The sequence below is a fragment of the Oncorhynchus gorbuscha genome, linkage group LG25 (genome assembly GCF_021184085.1).
Source record: "Oncorhynchus gorbuscha isolate QuinsamMale2020 ecotype Even-year linkage group LG25, OgorEven_v1.0, whole genome shotgun sequence".
In the NCBI taxonomy this organism is placed as follows: domain Eukaryota; kingdom Metazoa; phylum Chordata; class Actinopteri; order Salmoniformes; family Salmonidae; genus Oncorhynchus; species Oncorhynchus gorbuscha.
In genome coordinates this window covers 30,988,974-31,010,719 of record NC_060197.1, presented here as the reverse complement: position 1 = coordinate 31,010,719, position 21,746 = coordinate 30,988,974, and the positions used below count along the sequence as shown (strand labels likewise).

At 44.0% G+C, this 21,746-nt stretch overlaps 1 protein-coding gene across 1 annotated transcript; it reads left to right on the top strand.

Annotated features, from left to right (window-relative positions):
• Positions 1 to 9,104: 9,104 nt before the first annotated feature.
• Positions 9,105 to 13,291, top strand: LOC124014518. The gene is made up of 14 exons (XM_046329618.1): positions 9,105 to 9,108; positions 9,220 to 9,290; positions 9,388 to 9,564; positions 9,789 to 9,885; positions 10,044 to 10,267; positions 10,445 to 10,598; positions 10,682 to 10,890; positions 11,045 to 11,162; positions 11,300 to 11,505; positions 11,600 to 11,717; positions 11,820 to 11,986; positions 12,609 to 12,691; positions 12,840 to 12,953; positions 13,219 to 13,291. Exons 3-14 carry the CDS (start codon positions 9,403 to 9,405, stop codon positions 13,223 to 13,225), a joined length of 1,659 nt encoding a protein of 552 aa, XP_046185574.1. The 5' UTR covers positions 9,105 to 9,108; positions 9,220 to 9,290; positions 9,388 to 9,402; the 3' UTR covers positions 13,226 to 13,291.
• Positions 13,292 to 21,746: the final 8,455 nt, after the last annotated feature.

Below are 21,746 nucleotides of genomic sequence, written 5' to 3'. Positions count from 1 at the left end.
TTACAAAATTGACATTTTTGACTTTTGACTTTTGACTTCCTATGAAATCATATTGAAAATTTACAAAACATATTACTTATGCGCATGTAAAAAAAAAATTGATAATACAATTGGACAAAAGTGTATTCATACAGTTCTTACACATGTGTAATTGACAAAACAATCGAAAGAATTTCGAAAAACGGCCCAGAAAGCACTTTTTTAAGGGGTGATAAGTTTTTGACAAAAAATTCATTTTTTCAAAATTTTGCTTTTGGAGGGTGACTTGGGTTACATTTCCAATATTAAAAACCATGGTGGAGCGGATTCGCCACCTGTTGGATTTTTTAAGTGTTACAACTGGCAATTGCCATATGGCATTTGCAATACACTTTGCATGAATCAACGCCGAATTGGGTGGTATTGGACAATGTGTATATGGTTTGTCCGATGCCAATGACTTCCCATTCATTTTTGTCCAATACAGGGGGGTCTTCCCTTCCAAGATAAATTGTGTCTGGTAAGGGAAATCAGCCTTTCGCTCAGAGAACAGATCTTGGCTGGAGCATAGTCGGCTATGGAAATCCATGTATCGACTATGGCGACGCTATTGGAGTGAGTCATCGGGTTATCGTTAGACAGATGATGCCAAGCCTTCAATCTTCTTCCAACCTTACAAATCAAGTACACTATGTTTGTAGAACACGTGTAAGAGAGGTAATCACAGCACTGGACATTATCAAGATGCTTGAATCTGACTTCAACGAGAGCGCTGCAGAAGAGGACCTCATATCTCAAGAGGATATCCGGTTCCTGACAAAAATGAAAGCGGGCATCAGACGCAAGGACAATGGACATTATGAGATGCCGCTTCCGTTTATGGAAGAAAGACCCAACCTGCCGAACAATAAAACATGTGCAGTTCACCGTCTCAAGTGCCTGGAAAGGAGGCTAAGGAGAAACAAGTAGTACTACAAGGACTACACAGCATTCATGGAAGAGACCATATCTTGTGGAGATGCTGAGAAGGTCTCCAAAGAGGAAATTAACAAGCATCCAGCATGGTACATCCCGCACCATGGGGTTTATCACCCACAAAAGCCTGGGAAGATACGAGTCGTCTTTGACTGCTCAGCTAAGTTTTGAGAGACATCCTTGAATGACCATCTCCTTAGCGGTCCAGAGTTAACCTCCTAAACCTAGCCCTGTTTACTGCCCCTAATGGAGGAATTGGGTACCCATATAAAACAGGATACATTTTTGTTAAAAGCTGCTAATATATGCATATAAAACATATTATCGAATAGAAAACACTCTAAAGCTTCTAAAACCGTTTAAAATTTGTCTCTATGTAAAGCAGAAGTCTCAGGGCATGCATTCTCCCAAAATCTCTCTTGTCATGGAAAAAGTTGGCCCAACTTTGACGTCATCTTAAACGCCTTCCCAAATAACTACCGCTCTGGGAACAGTTCCTACGTGTTCAGCGCGAAGCCTGCTTTCAATGGGGCTGATCATTGTGACAATCGCGCGCTCACGAGACGTTGAGCGTGCCGAAAGGTCTCAGTCACGCGAAAAAAAAGTGTACGTTTATGCGCCCTCTGCTCCCGCTCTCTCTTTTCTTCAGGATCGATTAAACGACGTGTGTGTTTCGCTTCGTCCTCACAATTGCTGTACACCTTTATAACATGTTAAAGCTTAATTATGAACATAGTTTGACAAGTTTACTCGACATATAATATATAATTTCGACGTTTTGGTGCGCATCCACTTGAATTTTGCCTACATTTCGACCGAAAAGTGGCTATTTTGAGAACCGAAAGACGCAGACTTGAAAACTAAACGCTGTTTTGGTAAGTATAATCCCTTCCAGGTCTTTTGATGGAAGAACAGCAAAGGTAAGGGAATATTTATGTATTAATTTGGGGTTTCTGTCGACTCCAAGATAGAGGAGGCATAATGATACATTTGGAGCCCCGACTCCTAGTATAGCCTAGTAAACGCAAACTGTAACGTTAAAAATAAATGTAACACAGCGATTGCATTTAGAAGAAGTGTATCTTCCTATACATATGTAAAACATGCATATTTAGTCAAAGTTTATGATGTGTATTCCTTGTTAGCTGACGTTATCTGCCGGAGCTATTTCATTTCTCCTGACATTTTAGTAGCATTTTTTGAACGATGCGTCATTGTAAACAGAGATTTATGGATATATATTGCAGATTATTGAAAAAAATGAATGTACTGTGTAACATGTTATATTACTGTCATCTGATGAAGATTTCAAAAGGTTAGTGAAATGATTTTTTTTTAATCCTGCGTTTGTTGATTGCATATTTTTTCCTACTTGGCTATGCTAATGAGCTATGTCTGCGGTGGTGGTTTGACATAAATATGTGCTATGTTTTCGCCGTAAAACATTTTAGAAATCTGACTTGTTGCCTGGATTCACAACGAGTGTAGCTTTAATTCAATACCCTGCATGTGTATTTTAATGAACGTTTGAGTTTTAACTAATACTATTAGCATTTAGCGTAGCGCATTTGCATTTCCAGAGCTCTAGATGGGACGCCTGCGTGCCAGGTAGAAGCAAGAGGTTAACAAACACATTGCTGGGCGTCCTTTGTCGTTTCGTAAGGGTCCATTTGCAATCATGTAGAGCGCATTTTCCACCAGTTTCATGTGAAAGCAGAAGACCAAGATTATCTACGGTTCCTTTGGTGGGAGAACGGAGATCGAGAGTCTCAACCCTCAGTGTATCGTATGAAGGTCCACTTGTTCGGCGCAGCTTCATCTCCTGGTTGCGCCAACTATGGTCTCAAACATCTTGCTGCCGAAGGACGAGGAAGCTTCAGCGAGAAGTCTATCCAGTTCATAGAAAGGAACTTTTATGTTGATGATGGGTTGAGAAGCGTATCGTCTGAAGCTGAAGCGGCCCAGCTGGTGAAAGAAGCAAGAGAGCTTTGCAGCACAAGTTTATCTCTAACAGCAAGGAAGTTATAGCCATAATTCCCAAGGAAGAACGTGTCCCGAGGGTGCCAAAGACCTGGGTGAACCACACATGGAGAGAGCTCTTGGTGTACTGTGGTGTGTCACATCAGACGAGTTCCAGTTTAGAGTAGTTGTCAAGGAACGCCCACTCACAAGAAGAGGAGTGTTGTCTACAGTAGCCTCTCATACCTCAGAACAATCAGCACAGCAGGAGAAGTTAATTGCTCCCTAGTTATGGGGAAGTCGAGAGTCGCCTCTTCCAAGGTTACGACCATACCACAACTGGAACTTTCAGCAGCGGTGGTAGCTGTTTGAACAAGTGACATGCTCAAAAGGGAGCTGGAGATACAAGGTCTACAGGAATACTTCTGGACAGACTCGAAGGTAGTTCTTGGCTACATCAACAATGAAGCCAGAAGATTCCACGTCTTTGTAGCTAACCGTATTCAACGCATTAAGCAAAGCACAGATCCCGAACAATGGAGATATGTGACCTCTGAAGAGAATGCTGTGGATCATGCTTCCAGAGGTCTCACATCAGAACACCTCATGGCTTCCAACTGGTTCACAGGTCCAGACTTTCTTTGACAAGAAGAACTTCCCAAAGTTCAAGTCCAGGGGGAAGAGTTCTCAGACAATGATCCAGAGCTGCAGAAATCCCTGGTCCATGATACCCAGGCAAAGGAAGAAAGATCCTTACTAGATCACCTTCACATGTTCTCAGACTGGGCAAGAGTGGTAAAAGCTATTGCCAGGCTCAAACGACGTGTCAAGGAAGCCATGGGTTTAAAAATGAGGTCCAGTGAAGCTACAAGCATAGAAGAAAGGAGAGAGGCAGAGCTCACCATTATAAAGATGGTTCAAGAAGCAGCCTTCTCCCATGAGATACACAACCTTAGGCACCAGAAAGACATCAAGACCAAAGATAAAGCAAGCAAGTTGCATTTCTGGATGAGCAAGGTATCCACAGGGTGGGAGGTCGCTTGGCTCATGCAACTCTTCATTCCCATGTGAAGCATCTTGCAATCCTGCCAAGAGATAGTGCTTGACGAGCAGCACTGACAAGTGGCTATCATGAAAGAGTACGACACCAAGGACGTGGAATGACTATCAATGAGCTGCGATCCAACGGTATATGGATCCAAGGATGCAGCAATGCAGTTTCCTCTCACATCTACAAATGTGTGAAATGTAGGAAATTCAGAAGATGTACAGAAGGGCAAAGGATGGCAGATCTTCACATACTGCTGGATGGACTGCTTTGGACCTTGCTATGCCAAGGACGGAAGAAGAGAGTTAAAGCGTTATGGGCTCCTACTCCTGCTTGATGACTTAACCACCAACGCTTTTATCAATTCCCTGCGTTCATTCATACGTGGTAATGTTCGTCAAATCAGACGTGATCAAGGCAACAACTCCATTGATGCAAGACGTGAGTTTGTGGACGCCCTGAAAGAAATGGATCAAACACGACTGAAGAAACTTGGATGCGAGTTTATCATGAACACCCCATCTTTAAGTCACATGGGTGGTGTTTGGGAAAGACAAATCCGCACAATACGAAGTGTCTTAACATCCATTCTTGATCAGTCAGACGGAAGACTCGACAACGCTTCTCTGCGTACCTTTCTCTATGAAGTCATGGCAATTTTAAATAGTAGACTCCTAACTACGGTATATCTGAATGATCCATTAGGTCCAGAACCTCTCACGCCAAATCATATCTTGACAATGAAGTCCACAGTTATCTTATTGCCACCTGGACAGTTCATCAAGGAAGATCTTTATCTCCGCAAGAGATGGCGCAGAGTACAATTCTTAGCCAATGAATTCTGGACAAGGTGGAAGAAAGAGTACCTCCAACACAGACAGAAATGGAATAAATACAGAAGAAACGCAAGGATTAATGACATTGTCATCTTGCAAGATGATATTGTACCACGCAAAAAGTGGAAATTGGCAAACGTTACAGAAGTGTACCCGGGACAGGATGGACGGGTGAGAAGATTCAAGTTACTGATCAGTGACTCAACCCTGGATGAGAGAGGTAAACACATCACCAAACCCACCTATATGGAGAGGCCCGTCCATAAGACAGTCACCCTCCTGGAAGCGATCAAGAAACATGCAGACCCCTTTCACAGAAATCACCGGTGATTGGTGGGAGTGTAACTGACAGTTAACCTGTAAGTCTATGTCGTCCTTTGTTTGAATTGTTTACGTGTCCGCTGTGTGGGGGAAATGATAAGACAAGCGGAACTACATAGCTAATACTGTTGTAATGGGGATGCTTATTGTAGCAACACACTTTTGGAGGGAAGGCAATCCCGCACTGTGTTAGCTAAGTTTTCATGTCATCAGGTGTAGTTTATAAAGGTTGAAGCGTGTATGTTAGGATGGTACCGTTATAATAATTAAGGATGAAGTGTGAATTAAATAACCTCACACTCAATGTCAACAAAACTAAGGAGATGATTGTGGACTTCAGGAAACAGCAGAGGGAACACCCCCCTATCCACATCGATGGAACAGTAGTGGAGAGGGTAGCTAGTTTTAAGTTCCTCGGCATACACATCACAGACAAACTGAATTGGTCCACTCACACTGACAGCGTTGTGAAGAAGGCGCAGCAGCGCCTCTTCAACCTCAGGAGGCTGAAGAAATTTGGCTTGTCACCAAAAGCACTCACAAACTTCTACAGATGCACAATCGAGAGCATCCTGGCGGGCTGTATCACCGCCTGGTACGGCAACTGCTCCGCCCTCAACCGTAAGGCTCTCCAGAGGGTAGTGAGGACTGCACAACGCATCACCGGGGGCAAACTACCTGCCCTCCAGGACACCTACACCACCCGATGTTACAGGAAGGCCATAAAGATCATCAAGGACATCAACCACCCGAACCACTGCCTGTTCACCCCGCTATCATCCAGAAGGCGAGGTCAGTACAGGTGCATCAAAGCTGGGACCGAGAGACTGAAAAACAGCTTCTATCTCAAGGCGATCAGACTGTTAAACAGCCACCACTAACATTGAGTGGCTGCTGCCAACACACTGTCATTGACCCTGACCCAACTCCAGCCACTTTAATAATGGGAATTGATGGGAAATGATGTAAATATATCACTAGCCACTTTAAACAATGCTACCTTATATAATGTTACTTACCCTACATTATTCATCTCATATGCATATGTATATACTGTACTCTACATCATCGACTGCATCCTTATGTAATACATGTATCACTAGCCACTTTAACTATACCACTTTGTTTATTTTGTCTACACACTCATCTCATATGTATATACTGTACTTGATACCATCTACTGTATGCTGCTCTGTACCATCACTCATTCATATATCCTTATGTACATATTCCTTATCCCCTTACACTGTGTATAAGACAGTAGTTTTGGAATTGTTAGTTAGATTACTTGTTGGTTATCACTGCATTGTCGGAACTAGAAGCACAAGCATTTCGCTACACTCGCATTAACATCTGCTAACCATGTGTATGTGACAAATAAAATTTGCTTTGATTTGATTTGATAATTCCAGGAATAATAAATGTGAAGTTTGATTCCTCCCTTCTGTAATAAGCAGTCAATGAGGTATGTTACCATTATTCATGTGTTTAATCTGATACTGTTATAGCACCGGCTAAACTATTTATGTATGTAAGCACTTCAGAGTTATACCAAGCTAATATGTCACTCGTAAGATAAGGAGGATGTAAGAGTGTGCTTAACTGTATTTTTAATTTACTTTATAGTTCTCACGGAAGGTGATAATTCTGACTAAATCTACAGGATAAAGCGGCCAGTTAAAATCAAGGAGCGGTTGTGCTCGTGGTTACCGGAGGGAGTTACACTACTCCCTTCACAAAACAGCGCAAACTGGCTCTAACCAGAATAGAAACAGGAGTGGGAGGCCCCGGTGCACAACTGAGCAAGAGGACAAGTACAGTACATTAGAGTGTATAGTTTGAGAAACAGACACCTCACAAGTCCTCAACTGGCAGCTTCATTAAATAGTACCCGCAAAACACCAGTCTCAACAGTGAAGAGGCGACTCCGGGATGCTGGCCTTCTAGGCAGAGTTCTTCTGTCCAGTGTCTGTGTTCTTTTGCCCATCTTAATCTTTTCTTTTTATTGGCCAGTCTGAGATATGGCTTTTCCTTTGAAACTCTGCCTAGAAGGACAGGATCCCGGAGTGGGGTCAAATTGCCATAGATAAAATGCAATTGTGTTCATTGTCCATAGCTTATGCCGCCCATACCATAACCCCACCGCCACCATGGGCACTCGGTTCACAACGTTAACATCAGCGAACCACTCGCCCACACAACGCCTTACTCATGGTCTGTGGTTGTGAGGCCGGATGGATGCGGCTTATGTTAGAGAAAGGAACATTCAATTTTCTGGCAACAGCTCTGGTGGACATTCTTGCAGTCAGCATGCCAATTGCACTCACCTTCAAAACTTGAGATATCTGTGGCATTGTGTTGTGTGACAAATTTTAGAGTGGCCTTTCATTGTCCCCAGCACAAGGTGTACCTGTGTAATGATCATGCTGTTTAATCAGCTTCTTGATATGCCACAGCTGTCAAGTGGATGGATTATCTTGGCAAAGGAGAAATGCTCACTAACAGGAATGTAAACAAATTTGTGCACAAAGTTTGATAGAAATAAGATTTTTGTTCCTATGGAAAATGTCTGGGATCTTTTATTTCTGCTCATGAAACATGGAACCAACACTTTACATGACCCGTTTATATTGTTATTCAGTGGAGATGGAAAACACATCCTCAGAAAGGGGGAAGGAGAAGAGATGAGGAGAGTAAATGACTTAAATGTAAATGTAAATGAATCCATTTCAGACTATTTAGCTGTGCCCCTAGGCTCTGGCAAGATGACCAACCATGTGACCCAATTAGCTAATTAATTACCTCAATCACAGCACCACCCCCATATAAAAGTGCCAGAGAACATGGTACTTATCCACTGTTGCTTTTACTGGGATATTGTCAGTCCGTGATAGTTGATGTTGTGTTAACTAGCAGGTGTAGTTTACTAGCTGTTCCTGGCTAGGGTTAGACACTCGGTTCACAACGGAGCAATGGCTTTTGGCTGTTGGGTGGGGTAAGTTTGGTGGTTGGCTTAAATGTTTTGAATAAGTGTTTTGATGCTGGCAACCTTTATTGACCTCTGCTATTGTTTTTCTTACAGAGTATTTGTACTCCTGTCTGTATGGCCTAGTGTAAGATGTTCTGACCTTCCAAGAGGTAAGAAACTTAAATTGATTCCGATTAGCCTTCATACAAGCTGTAGAACACTGGTATGAATTGTTGGTCAGAATCAATTAGTTTCCACCCTTTAGTTTCTCACCTTGTGTGTGTCTATATAGGGGCCATTGAGACTGTATGCCGGGATCGATACCTGTTGGTAACAACCCAACTCTCATTTGCTGGGAACGAACCTCGCTTTGAAGCGGTTGGTAAGTAGGCATTTAACCTTAATTCTGCTGCAAAATGGGCCTGAAACCAGGTTTGGTCAGCTCATGAACTTGGCATCTTAACACGTCTTGGCCAGGGTTTGGTAGCTGGTGCTGACAGCACGACTGCAGTATATTGCAGTCTCACTGTGCCTGTTGGACCACTTAAGAATAAACTGATTTTTATTTAGTATTGGACTTGAGCATATTCAAATCATTTGATATGACCCAATTTTTTACCCCTATCTAGATGCTGATGGTGTTCACCCCATCACTAAGCAGTATGGGTCAGAGTGTGGCTACATGTTCAGTATCCTCCCTCTGCCTGGCCTTGCTGAACTCAGAGCCTCCTACTTCTCCTGCCACACTGACAACCAGGTTCATATCACCACACGCGATGATCTTTTCAAAGCTAGAAGTGTTTTTAAACACTTTTGCAAATCTTAAAAGTTAAATTACTACCAGGTATCTCAGTTGAAGGTCTTGTTTTGTATCTTAGGATGATGAGGTGTTCACTTTTAACTTTAACTTGATCACAATTGATGCGAATGGAGTGGAAGCCACCTACACTGTGACTGCAACCTGCTCCCTCCCTCTACCCTGGTCCCCCAGAGAAGTCAGCTGTGAGGAGAACTATATGGAGGTACTAATACATGGCTCTAGACTGTGCATCCAGGGTTGTATTTGTGCGGATGCTGGCCTAGATTATCCTTAACCTTTTTATAGGAGTATGGTCTGTTATATTCCCCTGTAGGTGTCGGTGAGGGTGACGTGTCTGATCTACCTGGTACAACAGCAGATGCCTGGTCTGCTGCCCTTGCTAAAGTAAGCTAAAGGCTATTTGTCAAATTCTCAATTAGATGAGCTCCACCAATTTGTCCCCAATAACACCATGCATGCCCTGTCTCTTGTTCCTAATCAGGCCCACAGCTCTGCCATGTCTACCTGGCAGGTGATGTTCCAGCAGGAGGGGCAGCAGCTGACTCCCATGTCCCCTTCAGAGGCTCGGGAGCTGGGCTACGTGTTCTACCTCACCCAGGGGAGGCTAGTGTTCCGTTCACCCTACACGCCAGGGTCTGTCATGGGGTCTGTAACCATGGTGAGGATTTAAATGGATGCAGGTATCTTGGTTATGTCTCAATGCTGGCACAAGGCTTTCCCATCTCAAATTACATTAAATGCCTTGATGGGTAGGGTCTTGCTTTCCTGTAGGAACTCTTAAAATTGAACTTTTTAGGCTGGAATACTAGATTTATTTACATAGCTTTTCAGTCTTCTTCATACTGTATTGTTGGCAGGTACCAAATCATTATCTAATTCCAGGTGAATGGTACGTTGGTTGAGGTGGTCTATCTGATACTAGTCTCCAGGCAGAGATGGATGGTCATCATGGTGAACTTGGTGGTTGCTTGCAGCACTGGTAAGTTTCAGTGACCTATCAGCCCTGACCATTCAAGGTTCAAAGGGCTAGATGGGCTAAACAATTGATGGCTCTAGTGACTATTTTCACCTGCACCTGATCACTAAACCAGGGAGTGTTCATCAGTCTTAACCTTTCTATGTATAACCTCTTTCCAGATGAAGGAATGTATGATGGGGCGGGGCTGGTCTGGCAGACCCCCACTCTGCTGTCCCCGCTGGTCTCTGGCCTCTCTGGGTTGGAGAGCATCAAGATCTCAATGGGGGTGGATGGTCAGCTCCTGGATGAGCCCATCACAGCAGAGCGAGGCTACAGCCTGGATATAAGTGACACCACTGTCCAGATCAGCATCCCCTTCAATGCTGCCGGAGGATACAGAAAAGTCAGTAGCGTACCAGGCCGTCATCTGACACTTCACATGGAGACTCTTACCTTTTATTCTGATGTAGAGAAGCTGCAAATGGCTTCATTCACTCATGTCCTCTGTACACCTTGAATATTCTACTTTGTACCATATAACCTAATGGCAGATGCTTCATAACGGTTTCAACTCTTCCAGAGCCTTGTGATGGACAACATGTACCATGAGTTCTATGTGGTCCGTCTCTACTATGAACAAATCTTCATGGATGACAGTGGTGTGGAGACCAGACTCCGCCTCCACAGGCCCATGAACACACCCCTTCTGATCCAGCACCTCTCCATCATTAACCGTAAGGAGTTCTACTAGCTAATTCAAGTGGATCTTCAGCTCATGGTCATGATTGCTAATGACCCTGTTCTTCTCCCACCACAGAAACAGTCCTTGAGGATCGTGTGTTTACTGTTTACCTGGGGAACCTCTCCTACGATGTTGACCTGGTGGCTGTGAAGCTCAATGGTCACAAATTCACCATACTAGAGGCGAATAAAAGTGGCCTCTTCATAACCATGGTCCCCCAGCCCAATAGTACCCTACATGCCTACATTCTCAGGGTGCCATTTGATGCCGTTATTCACAAGCTGGTAATGATGCAATGATATTAGCTACTGTGGTCTCAGCTTTTCCTCAACATTGGAGAAGAGGGTGTTCCTGGCCTGAACTTTCTCCTATGGTTTTAAGAGGTGAATTGAAGGCTTTTGTACTGTTTCTTAATTGGTGATGTGTTCCTGTCCATAGTACCCTACAGAGGGGCTTCTCGAATACTCGTTGGACATCAACTACACGTTGGTCATCCTGCCTCAGGCGGAGCCGTACTTCTACCTGGCCTCAGTCGTGGCTCAGTTCAATGATGTCTGTAAGTTGACTTCAACCTTCAACTATGAGACCTGGGCTGCACGATGGCTTGACGCAGCCCAGTAACCAACCACGATACACTTTCCCAAGTTTACCCCTAACGTCGTGTCACTATTGGGCTGATCTTCTCTTCGTCAGTTCCTCCGGTCTTCAAAGGCGTCTGCAACGAGAAAAGCATCAGATTCCAGATGGACCATAAGCCGTTTGACTACCTGTGGGAGGTGGGTGTTGGCCCTCACATTCTGACCACAAATCTGGCAGCCAAGCGGGGCTACGTTATGCGGAATGACAGCAAGAGTCTGACCCTGGAAGTGCCCCTCTTCTCTGTTGGCTACACTTATAAGGTGAGATGCTCATTGGTCAAGTGCTTAAACTGACTCGTCGTTGGATAAAGTAGGAGTTATAATTAAAGTGTACCTGCTCTTTTTTTCTTCCTAGGACATCAATTTGAAGCAGTTCCGTGGCACTTTTGAAATTCTCTCAAGAGCTCCGAAGACCTTGGAGGTCAAGAGCTCCTTGGCCAAAGCGTGTCTATTCCAGACCACTGAGGTCATAGGTAACTACTAGTTGGTCAGATATTAACCTGCAGCGTCGCTTGCTTTTGCCTGGTGACGCTTTTATAGGGTCGATGAGCACTAACAGGCCTTCCTCTCTCCAGTGTGTTCCACTGAAGGTGTGATGACAGTGGTGTCTGTGATTTTGGCCATCCCTGGATCTGAACCCATCAGATCCTCCCTCCTGGACTCCAACTGCAGGCCTCAAGAGATGGATGACACCAGGGTTCTCTTTAGCTTTAGACTTGACACCTGTGGAACCAGGGTCCAGGTATAGTACTGTCCAACCCATAGAATTAGTCATAAATGCAATCGGGCTCCACGAGTGATCGGTATTTGAAATGGATTTTCCAGCATTCTTCCATGTTAACCAACAACTAAAATCTTGCTAAATTTTGGTCAGCTGTGGGTTTTAGTTCTGGGGTTTCGGTTAGAGTCCTTACCAAAGGACTCTGCTGAAACCCCCTAATTTAACCTGTTTTGCCCCATATCCTAATCTGGCCAAATAATTTGATTACCAGAATGTGCATAGACGGTCCAAGTGATTAATGTGCCTAAACTCTGTGTTCACAACTTTATTCTAGGGCCCCTGGTACTGAAAATAATTAAAACTCCAGTGCTACACAGTTGATTCAAAGCTTGCAGAGTTGGTATTTGAATCTGTAATGCCAGGGCAAAGTATGTGCCCCAGGACTGAGTTTTGGGGAAACCCTGGTTTAACTCAGGAACTTTCCGCATACAGGCCAACTACTTAAATTAATATTAAGACTTAAACTCTCTTGATTTCTCATGAGGGCTAACAAAAGAACAACCGTAAGCGTTTAGACATGGCTTTCAACAGGTTAATGGTTGAATTAATAAATTCAGGTTTGTTTTGACCTCTTGTGTTGCAGTTTGATTACCAGCACCTTACCTATGAAAATGAGATCACCGTTGAGCATACAAGCCAATCAGTGGAAGCACCAGTCTCAACCAGGTATACTGCCTTTGTGTACATGACTTCACTAATAATATACTGTCTCATTGGTTGAAACCAAGTACAATAAATATTTATCAGTCATTAACTCTCACTAAAGGCACTGGTGGCTTTAATGTATACATATGTTCAATTGTTCTCTCGTTAGGGTGACTGTGCGGTGTGTCTATCCACTGAGTGGCCTTTACAAGCTGTTTGCGTATCGGCGGTTTGAAGCAGACTCGCCAGGATTTGGCACCATCTTGACTAGAGTCCCTGTAAAGTAAGTGTTCAATACTTGGTGTCATGCATCTAAAAAGTGGAGAAATTTAATCCTGACTCTGTCCACACTATTTCAGCCTACCCATTATACCTTCAACCTCCAAAACAGGAGTGACTCCTGGGAGAAATGCCTGCCAGCTTAAGGCAACTGGCAAATTAACCTTTAGGCCCACACCAGTCACGCAACACAATTTTATGACGTACAATGACAACTAGTATGGTGTTACATTTCAAACTGAGCTAACTTTTTCTTCCTCTCTCTGTAGGAACTAATGAAGTGACAATGCTGCCAAGAGTATTGAGTGTAAATGTCTTAATAAATATAATCTTTAAAATCTCTGTAGCTTGTCCTGATGTGGCTTCATTTGGTTTGGGGGTTATACCCCAAGTGAATTCTAATGGTAACACTTTAAATCCCTGTTAACATTGGCACTTTGAAGTCAACCCAGGGTGGGGTCAACTCAAATGTTATTTCCATTGCCTCCAGAAATTAGATTGCCATGATGCTACTGTAGGTAGACAATGCGGTGAGCTGGAGTCATTAATGTAGCTAGCAAGATGTTGACCTGAGTAATTTACCATGTTCTAACTTTACCCCAAATTCCTGCTATGTGGCATGACTGATCCATCTATTTAGCTTGCTAATGTTCACTATTTAATGCTTAGTGTTGCTAGCTTAATTCCTTGCTTGCCATGGCATTCACCACCTAGCAAACCAGAAAAAAATGATAGGCTCTGGCTAATGTTCAATATGAACTAGTAGGAATTCACTTGCCATCTTCTAACTGACTTGCTAGCATTTCAAGGGCTGAAGGGTCTGTTTTGTAGTGAAAACATTTGTATGAAGGATGGATTTATGGTGGTAATTCCCCATGTATGACTACAGCTTGTCCATGCACTAGCTAAACTTTCAGTGTCCAGCAGTGATCAGCTTGGTTGTTTAAAGTCACAGCCCTAAATCTAATCAAGCTGGCACCAGTTAACCTGGGCCAGTGCAGCCCAGTTCTTTAACCTAGTGTCAGTGGAATTTCTAAATTCCTGTTTTATAGCCAAAATCAATTTCGCATTCTCTAGTTCATTAATGAGGTGTAAGTTAATTAATTATGCATGAAGTAGATCGAGACCAGTCTTAAAAGCCAGGTAACAGCGTTTAATTCCAGAGTACTGACCCAAAATACAAGGAACATTACATTTTAAAGAGAACATAAAATGACATCAGTTTCTCACACTCTCTCCGATCCCCACAATAGCGCAGTGTCTTTAGGTCTGGAGACCTTCTTCTACTCGCCTCATAAAACTACATTCCAAACTGTCTAAAAGATACTTTTCTCCACTAATGGAATATCAAGGACTATTCTAATCTGTCAAAGATGCATCAGCCTTCTCCCTTAAACCTACAAAGTACAGACAATTAATTCATTTTTCTTACATTTTCAGTAACAGCTTAACTAAGAACCGATATTTCATCCCATAATAGTATAATTGGTTCTAATTTAAATGTATACATTAATCATTTCAACTATAATTTCCTCAAACAATCCTCCCTTTGATGAAATATACATTCAAATCTACATCTAGTTTTAACATATTAACCTACTAATAACGAAGCTTATTAAGGTTTATCAGATTATCATATGAATAGACACATCCAACATTATTATAAATGTTTATCTGACTCTTCATTACATTTACATTTAAGTCATTTAGCAGACGCTCTTATCCAGAGCGACTTACAAATTGGTGCATCCAGAATATAGCAAGGCTGTGAAGGTTACGAACACATAGTTTGAGACGTCTGCGGGAACCATCTATGAATGAGGGCGAGTGTCAGAATGTCGGCTAATACAAACTGAAAGAGTGAAAATGTGTGTGAAATTTTGGAGTGAAACGTGGAGAAAGGGAGACAGAGATTCTTGGCAACAGTGATAGCTACAGAGCTGAAGCAGACAGCGAGAGAGAGCGAGAGAGAGGTGGGAGACGAGCCTAAAAGTAATCCGCAGTACGAGACGCATTTCCATGTTCACATTAAGAAGCGGCCCAGCCATGGGAAAGAACCTGCACCAGGACCAGATCCTTGAAATTAAACCCCAAAATAAGAATGTGAAAAACGTATGGGAGTGCCGCAATGTGTTAGTCCAATAACCAGGATCTACATTTTAAGAGCAAGAAAAAACAATAAGCAACATGGAACCCTGTGCTGAAGCTCACTCCACCACCACACTCCTAAAACATGATACTTTAGCAGAGGGCATTTGACATGACAGAGCCATGCCAAACCATGCTGTACTGAGCTAGCCGGGTTACACATCCACCAAAGTCACTCCACCACCACACTCCTAAAACATGATACTTTACCAGAGGGCATTTGACATGACAGAGCCATGCCAACCCATGCTTTACTGAGCTAGCCGGGTTACACATCCACCAAAGTCACTCCACCACCACACTCCTAAAACATTACATTTACATTACATTTAAGTCATTTAGCAGACGCTCTTATCCAGAGCGACTTACAAATTGGTGCATTCACCTTATGACATCCAGTGGAACAGCCACTTTACAATAGTGCATCTACATATTTTAAGGGGGGGGGGGGGGGGTGAGAAGGATTACTTTATCCTATCCTAGGTATTCCTTAAAGAGGTGGGGTTTCAGGTGTCTCCGGAAGGTGGTGATTGACTCCGCTGTCCTGGCGTCGTGAGGGAGTTTGTTCCACCATTGGGGAGCCAGAGCAGCGAACAGTTTTGACTGAGCTGAGCGGGAACTGTACTTCCTCAGTGGTAGGGAGGCGAGCAGGCCAGAGGTGGATGAACGCAGTGCCCTTATTTGGGTGTAGGGCCTGATCAGAGCCTGGAGGTACTGAGGTGCCGTTCCCCTCACAGCTCCGTAGGCAAGCACCATGATCTTGTAGCGGATGCGAGCTTCAACTGGAAGCCAGTGGAGAGAGCGGAGGAGCGGGGTGACGTGAGAGAACTTGGGAAGGTTGAACACTAGACGGGCTCCGGCGTTCTGGATGAGTTGTAGGGGTTTAATGGCACAGGCAGGGAGCCCAGCCAACAGCGAGTTGCAGTAATCCAGACGGGAGATGACAAGTGCCTGGATTAGGACCTGCGCCGCTTCCTGTGTGAGGCAGGGTCGTACTCTGCGGATGTTGTAGAGCATGAACCTACAGGAACGGGCCACCGCCTTGATGTTAGTTGAGAACGACAGTTTGTTGTCCAGGATCACGCCAAGGTTCTTAGCGCTCTGGGAGGAGGACACAATGGAGTTGTCAACCGTGATGGCGAGATCATGGTCCTTCTGTAGCTCAGTTGGTAGAGCATGGTGCTTGTAACGCCAGGGTAGTGGGTTCGATCCCGGGACCACCCATACATAGAATGTATGCACACATGATTGTAAGTCGCTTTGGATAAAAGCGTCTGCTAAATGGCATATATTATTTGCATATATTTATCATGGAACGGGCAGTCCTTCCCGGGAGGAAGAGCAGCTCCGTCTTGCCGAAGTTCAGCTTGAGGTGGTGATCCGTCATCCACACTGATATGTCTGCCAGACATGCAGAGATGCGATTTGCCACCTGGTCATCAGAAGGGGAAAGGAGAAGATTAATTGTGTGTCGTCTGCATAGCACTGATAGGAGAGACCATGTGAGGTTATGACAGAGCCAAGTGACTTGGTGTATAGCGAGAATAGGAGAGGGCCTAGAACAGAGCCCTGGGGGACACCAGTGGTGAGAGCGCATGGTGAGGAGACAGATTCTCGCCACGCCACCTGGTAGGAGCGACCTGTCAGGTAGGACGCAATCCAAGCGTGGGCCACGCCGGAGATGCCCAACTCGGAGAGGGTCGAGAGGAGGATCTGATGGTTCACAGTATCGAAGGCAGCCGATAGATCTAGAAGGATGAGAGCAGAGGAGAGAGAGTTAGCTTTAGCGGTGCGGAGCGCCTCCGTGATACAGAGAAGAGCAGTCTCAGTTGAATGACTAGTCTTGAAACCTGACTGATTTGGATCAAGAAGGTCATTCTGAGAGAGATAGCGGGAGAGCTGACCAAGGACGGCACGTTCAAGAGTTTTGGAGAGAAAAGAAAGAAGGGATACTGGTCTGTAGTTGTTGACATCGGAGGGATCGAGTGTAGGTTTTTTCAGAAGGGGTGCAACTCTCGCTCTCTTGAAGACGGAAGGGACGTAGCCAGCGGTCAGGGATAAGTTGATGAGCGAGGTGAGGTAAGGGAGAAGGTCTCCGGAAATGGTCTGGAGAAGAGAGGAGGGGATAGGGTCAAGCGGGCAGGTTGTTGGGCGGCCGGCCGTCACAAGACGCGAGATTTCATCTGGAGAGAGAGGGAGAAAGAGGTCAGAGCACAGGGTAGGGCACTGTGAGTAGAACCAGCGGTGTCGTTTGACTTAGCAAACGAGGATCGGATGTCGTCGACCTTCTTTTCAAAATGGTTGACGAAGTCATCTGCAGAGAGGGAGGAGGGGGGAGGGGGAGGAGGATTCAGGAGGGAGGAGAAGGTGGCAAAGAGCTTCCTAGGGTTAGAGGCAGATGCTTGGAATTTAGAGTGGTAGAAAGTGGCTTTAGCAGCAGAGACAGAGGAGGAAAATGTAGAGAGGAGGGAGTGAAAGGATGCCAGGTCCGCAGGGAGGCGAGTTTTCCTCCATTTCCGCTCGGCTGCCCGGAGCCCTGTTCTGTGAGCTCGCAATGAGTCGTCAAGCCACGGAGCGGGAGGGGAGGACCGAGCCGGCCTGGAAGATAGGGGACATAGAGAGTCAAAGGATGCAGAAAGGGAGGAGAGGAGGGTTGAGGAGGCAGAATCAGGAGATAGGTTGGAGAAGGTTTGAGCAGAGGGAAGAGATGATAGGATGGAAGAGGAGAGAGTAGCGGGGGAGAGAGAGCGAAGGTTGGGACGGCGCGATACCATCCGAGTAGGGGCAGTGTGGGAAGTGTTGGATGAGAGCGAGAGGGAAAAGGATACAAGGTAGTGGTCGGAGACTTGGAGGGGAGTTGCAATGAGGTTAGTGGAAAAACAGCATCTAGTAAAGATGAGGTCGAGCGTATTGCCTGCCTTGTGAGTAGGGGGGGAAGGTGAGAGGGTGAGGTCAAAAGAGGAGAGGAGTGGAAAGAAGGAAACATAAAACATGATACTTTACCAGAGGGCATTTGACATGACAGAGCCATGCCAACCAATGCTGTACTGAGCTAGCCGGGTTACACATCCACCCATCATAATCAAATCTAACCTTAACTCCAACTGTTTTTAAACCTACATCAGAATCATAACTCTTCTTTCAGGATTTTCTTTCAGGATTTTCGTTACAATCTTCATTAACCTGTTACTCCTACCCCCTACTTTTACGAACATTCTGTTAAAAATCGCGCAACATTTCAGCGCCCTGCTGCTCATGCCAGGAATATAGTATATGATTATGTGTGGATAGAAAACACTCAGACGTTTATAAGACTGGTTAAATCACGGCTGTGACTGTAACAGAACGTGAGTTTCATCAAAGCGCAGGAAAATCTGATCACTGAAAATGGAAATATATATCCATCCGCCACTTCAACCCATTGATAAAGGCGAACCACAATAAATGGGGCTGAGGTTGCAATACCCACAGCTTCGACACGATGTCAACAATCTTGCCATTTGCCTAGGCTTTGTTTCTTGGTCAAACGAAGAAGAGACAAGCCATTTGTTCCATCCTCCGACCGGATATTTTATTACAAAAGTATTTTGAAGTGTTTTGTGAAAGTTTATCGTCGACTTTTTCAATTTAAAAAAATGACTATATGTTATAAGACCCTATTTTTTTTCCGTTTATCACACAGTCTTCATAGATCGATATCTAGGCTATATATGGACCGATTTAATTGAAAAAAAGACCCAATAGTGATTAATGGGACATCTAGGAGTGCCAACAAAGACGGTCAAAGGTAATCAATGTTTTATATTTTATTTGTGCGGTTTGTGTAGCGACGACTATGCTAATTATTTTGTTTACGTCCCCTGCGGGTCTTTTGGGGTGTTACATGCTATCAGATAATAGCTTCTCATGCTTTCGCCGAAAAGCATTTAAAAAATCTGACTTGTTGCCTGGATTCACAACGAGTGTAGCTTTAATTCAATACCCTGCATGTGTATTTTAATGAACGTTTGAGTTTTAACTAGTACTATTAGCATTTAGCGTAGCGCATTTGCATTTCCAGATGTCTAGATGGGACGCCTGCGTGTCAGGTAGGAGCAAGAGGTTAAAAAAGTCTGTACTTTGTTTCAATATTAATCTAATTCTATCCTCAACACTAGTCTCATCAAACATAAATTCCCCAATGATGAAAGATCCAGATTTGTCTACTTGTCCTGTAGCCAGGCATTCAGTCCTCCACGGGTCAGAACCTGGAATCGTCCCACACCGCATCATCTATTGTCATAGATTACTCCAGAGTCCTGGAAATAATAACTTTCATACATACACGCAATCAACCACGTCCGTGACGGTAGCCCATAACACAACATTTTTCCATACACACTGTCAACCCAATCTAGTTCAGAGAAGTATCCACCCCAGAGTTTCTGCCAACCCGTGAGCCAGGGTGGCCAAACCAGCTGAGGCTTCGGGCACTGATTCGTCCAGAGCTGTGTTATTTGGGATGTAAGCACAAACATGGTCCTGATTATCACGCATACTTCTCCCTTTTCAGTCATTAACATATCTAATGCAATTCTATTCTGTCAGGCCTTCCAGCTGGTTGCTTCAGTCTGTTCTACAAAACCTTTAATAACACCTCTGGTATACCCGTTAAAGCGCTGTTGATTATCATAAATATAATTAATCCAGTCCACGTTCTTGTGAGAGTAGAGCCCGGAAATGCTTAACTCTAATCCTGCTAGGATCGGATTTCTTGCTTTGACTCATCTGGCACCTCCCCTGGAACCCCAATGTTATCAATGTATACCTTGTCATGAAATGACCCAGATGGAGTGCTTCTCTTTTCCCGTTTAGATAACTTCATGTCCTGGTGTCTGAATGAGTGTAAAAGACATCCCCAACGCACATGACCCCACCCAATCTGTTGTTAATAGAATTGTTCCCCCACACAACCACTAGATGTCAGCCCTGGCCCATCTTCCTCTCAAATCCAACAGGGTCTTTTTAGTGGTAACATTCTCTGTTCTATTACAAGTACTAACTTCTCCCACATATTTTCATGGGTACTATACCGGGCCAAACAGTAATAATCTCCTCTGGATACTGTAAAGGGAGGAACCTGGGGATTTAAATAGTGCAAATCGATACAACTGTCATTATCTGGCATTCCTGCTTTCGTGAACAGCTTTACCATAACGACCCAAACTCCTCTACCCAGAACCGTACTAGGGTGTCGACCAAGACCTGGTCATCTCCCTACCACAAGCCTTGATCCTCCTTCATTTCTATTTAAAGGGTTAAGCGTATTTTTATGCCACTCTACTCTACCTTCTTCCATACTGGGTGAGTGGATTCATATAGCCCTCTCTCCCAATGAGCTATGACCTGTGTCCACGATCAATATGGGAACCTGCACCGGTATCTCTTCTAATTTGGAACAAAATCCTCACCGTCTAACCCATGGGTCAAATTACCACTCTCCGCATACTCGAGTAGGACGTGCTGTATCAGGAATATGTCACCCACGATAAGACAGCTCAGACGAACAGCTTCCATGTGAAGCCCCACCCTCTCCCCTAGAACACATCGCTTAGCAAGAGCCAGACACATCTTCACTTCTATGAACAACAACAGTGAGGAAAGGACAGGTAAGGTATTTTTCACTTGAGAGATGTCCCCCAGAATTCTGTTAATTCCAGTTCTCCTCTCGAACTCTGTTATTGTTCAACAGTGTAATTGTGCCTTACCCTCCCGCAGTGTGATATGAATCTGGGTAGCTCTTTCAGCTAGCTGTCACCAGGAGTCCTTGGTATGGTCCCCTAGTTCACCTGTAGTGCATAAAATCTTGGACATACAGGTTTGGTTAACAAACAGTTTCTCATTTCTTCTGTTTATTAGCTAAAAAAAATGTATTAGTTAATTATCCCGTAGGTCACATCCTATTCTAGAACACTATTTACCCATCCCCCCTTTGTTACCTGGCTCTGCCCAGGTAACAACCTTACCTACTCTAAATAATGACTTAGGTAAGATTAGTATATTATCCTTCTGTTCTGACATTATCATTTAGGAGCGCCCCTTTAATTTTCCACATGTCCAATTCTCGCTTTTGTCTCCACTCAGTAACAGTTATCTACACATTATGTTATCTTTGCTCGTCCTGGCTCCCCTTCTAAAACTTCTCCTCTCTGCTCTCCAACCTTCAAGGTCTCTGCAGTGCGGGGGAGGGCTCTTCTGTCTGCCTTTTCCCCTATCTGTCTGTAGCTCTGTTTCTCATGTTTCCAAATTTGAACTACATGTCTAACTGTTTGGCTTTATCTAAAATAATTGATTATTAGAAAAAAACATGTCTATGAGCGGCTTTTCTCTAAAGTCCTTACATTTCCTTAATCAATCTATCTTAATCCTAACAATAATCCTAAATCATCACAGATGTCCTATATTCCTGTTAAATGTAATACTATTTAAAAACGTATAATAATCAATCAAGGTCTAATAAATGCTAACCATATTAAAAATCCTTCCTACACAAACAAGCCCTCTCCTTCGGGGACCCTCGGTATTCTATCTGACAATAACATGGATTTAATATGTGTTGCAAAGTGTGGAATACCTTATCTACAGTAATTTATCACCCCTAAAAACTGCA

Coding starts and splice junctions, on each gene's coding strand:
- LOC124014518 (XM_046329618.1), top strand. CDS start 9,403: ATGTCTACCTGGCAGGTGATGTTCCAGCAGGAGGGGCAGCAGCTGACT. Junction 10,891..11,044: donor ATGCCGTTATTCACAAGCTG/GTAATGATGCAA, acceptor TCCTGTCCATAG/TACCCTACAGAGGGGCTTCT. Junction 11,506..11,599: donor CTGTTGGCTACACTTATAAG/GTGAGATGCTCA, acceptor TTTTCTTCCTAG/GACATCAATTTGAAGCAGTT.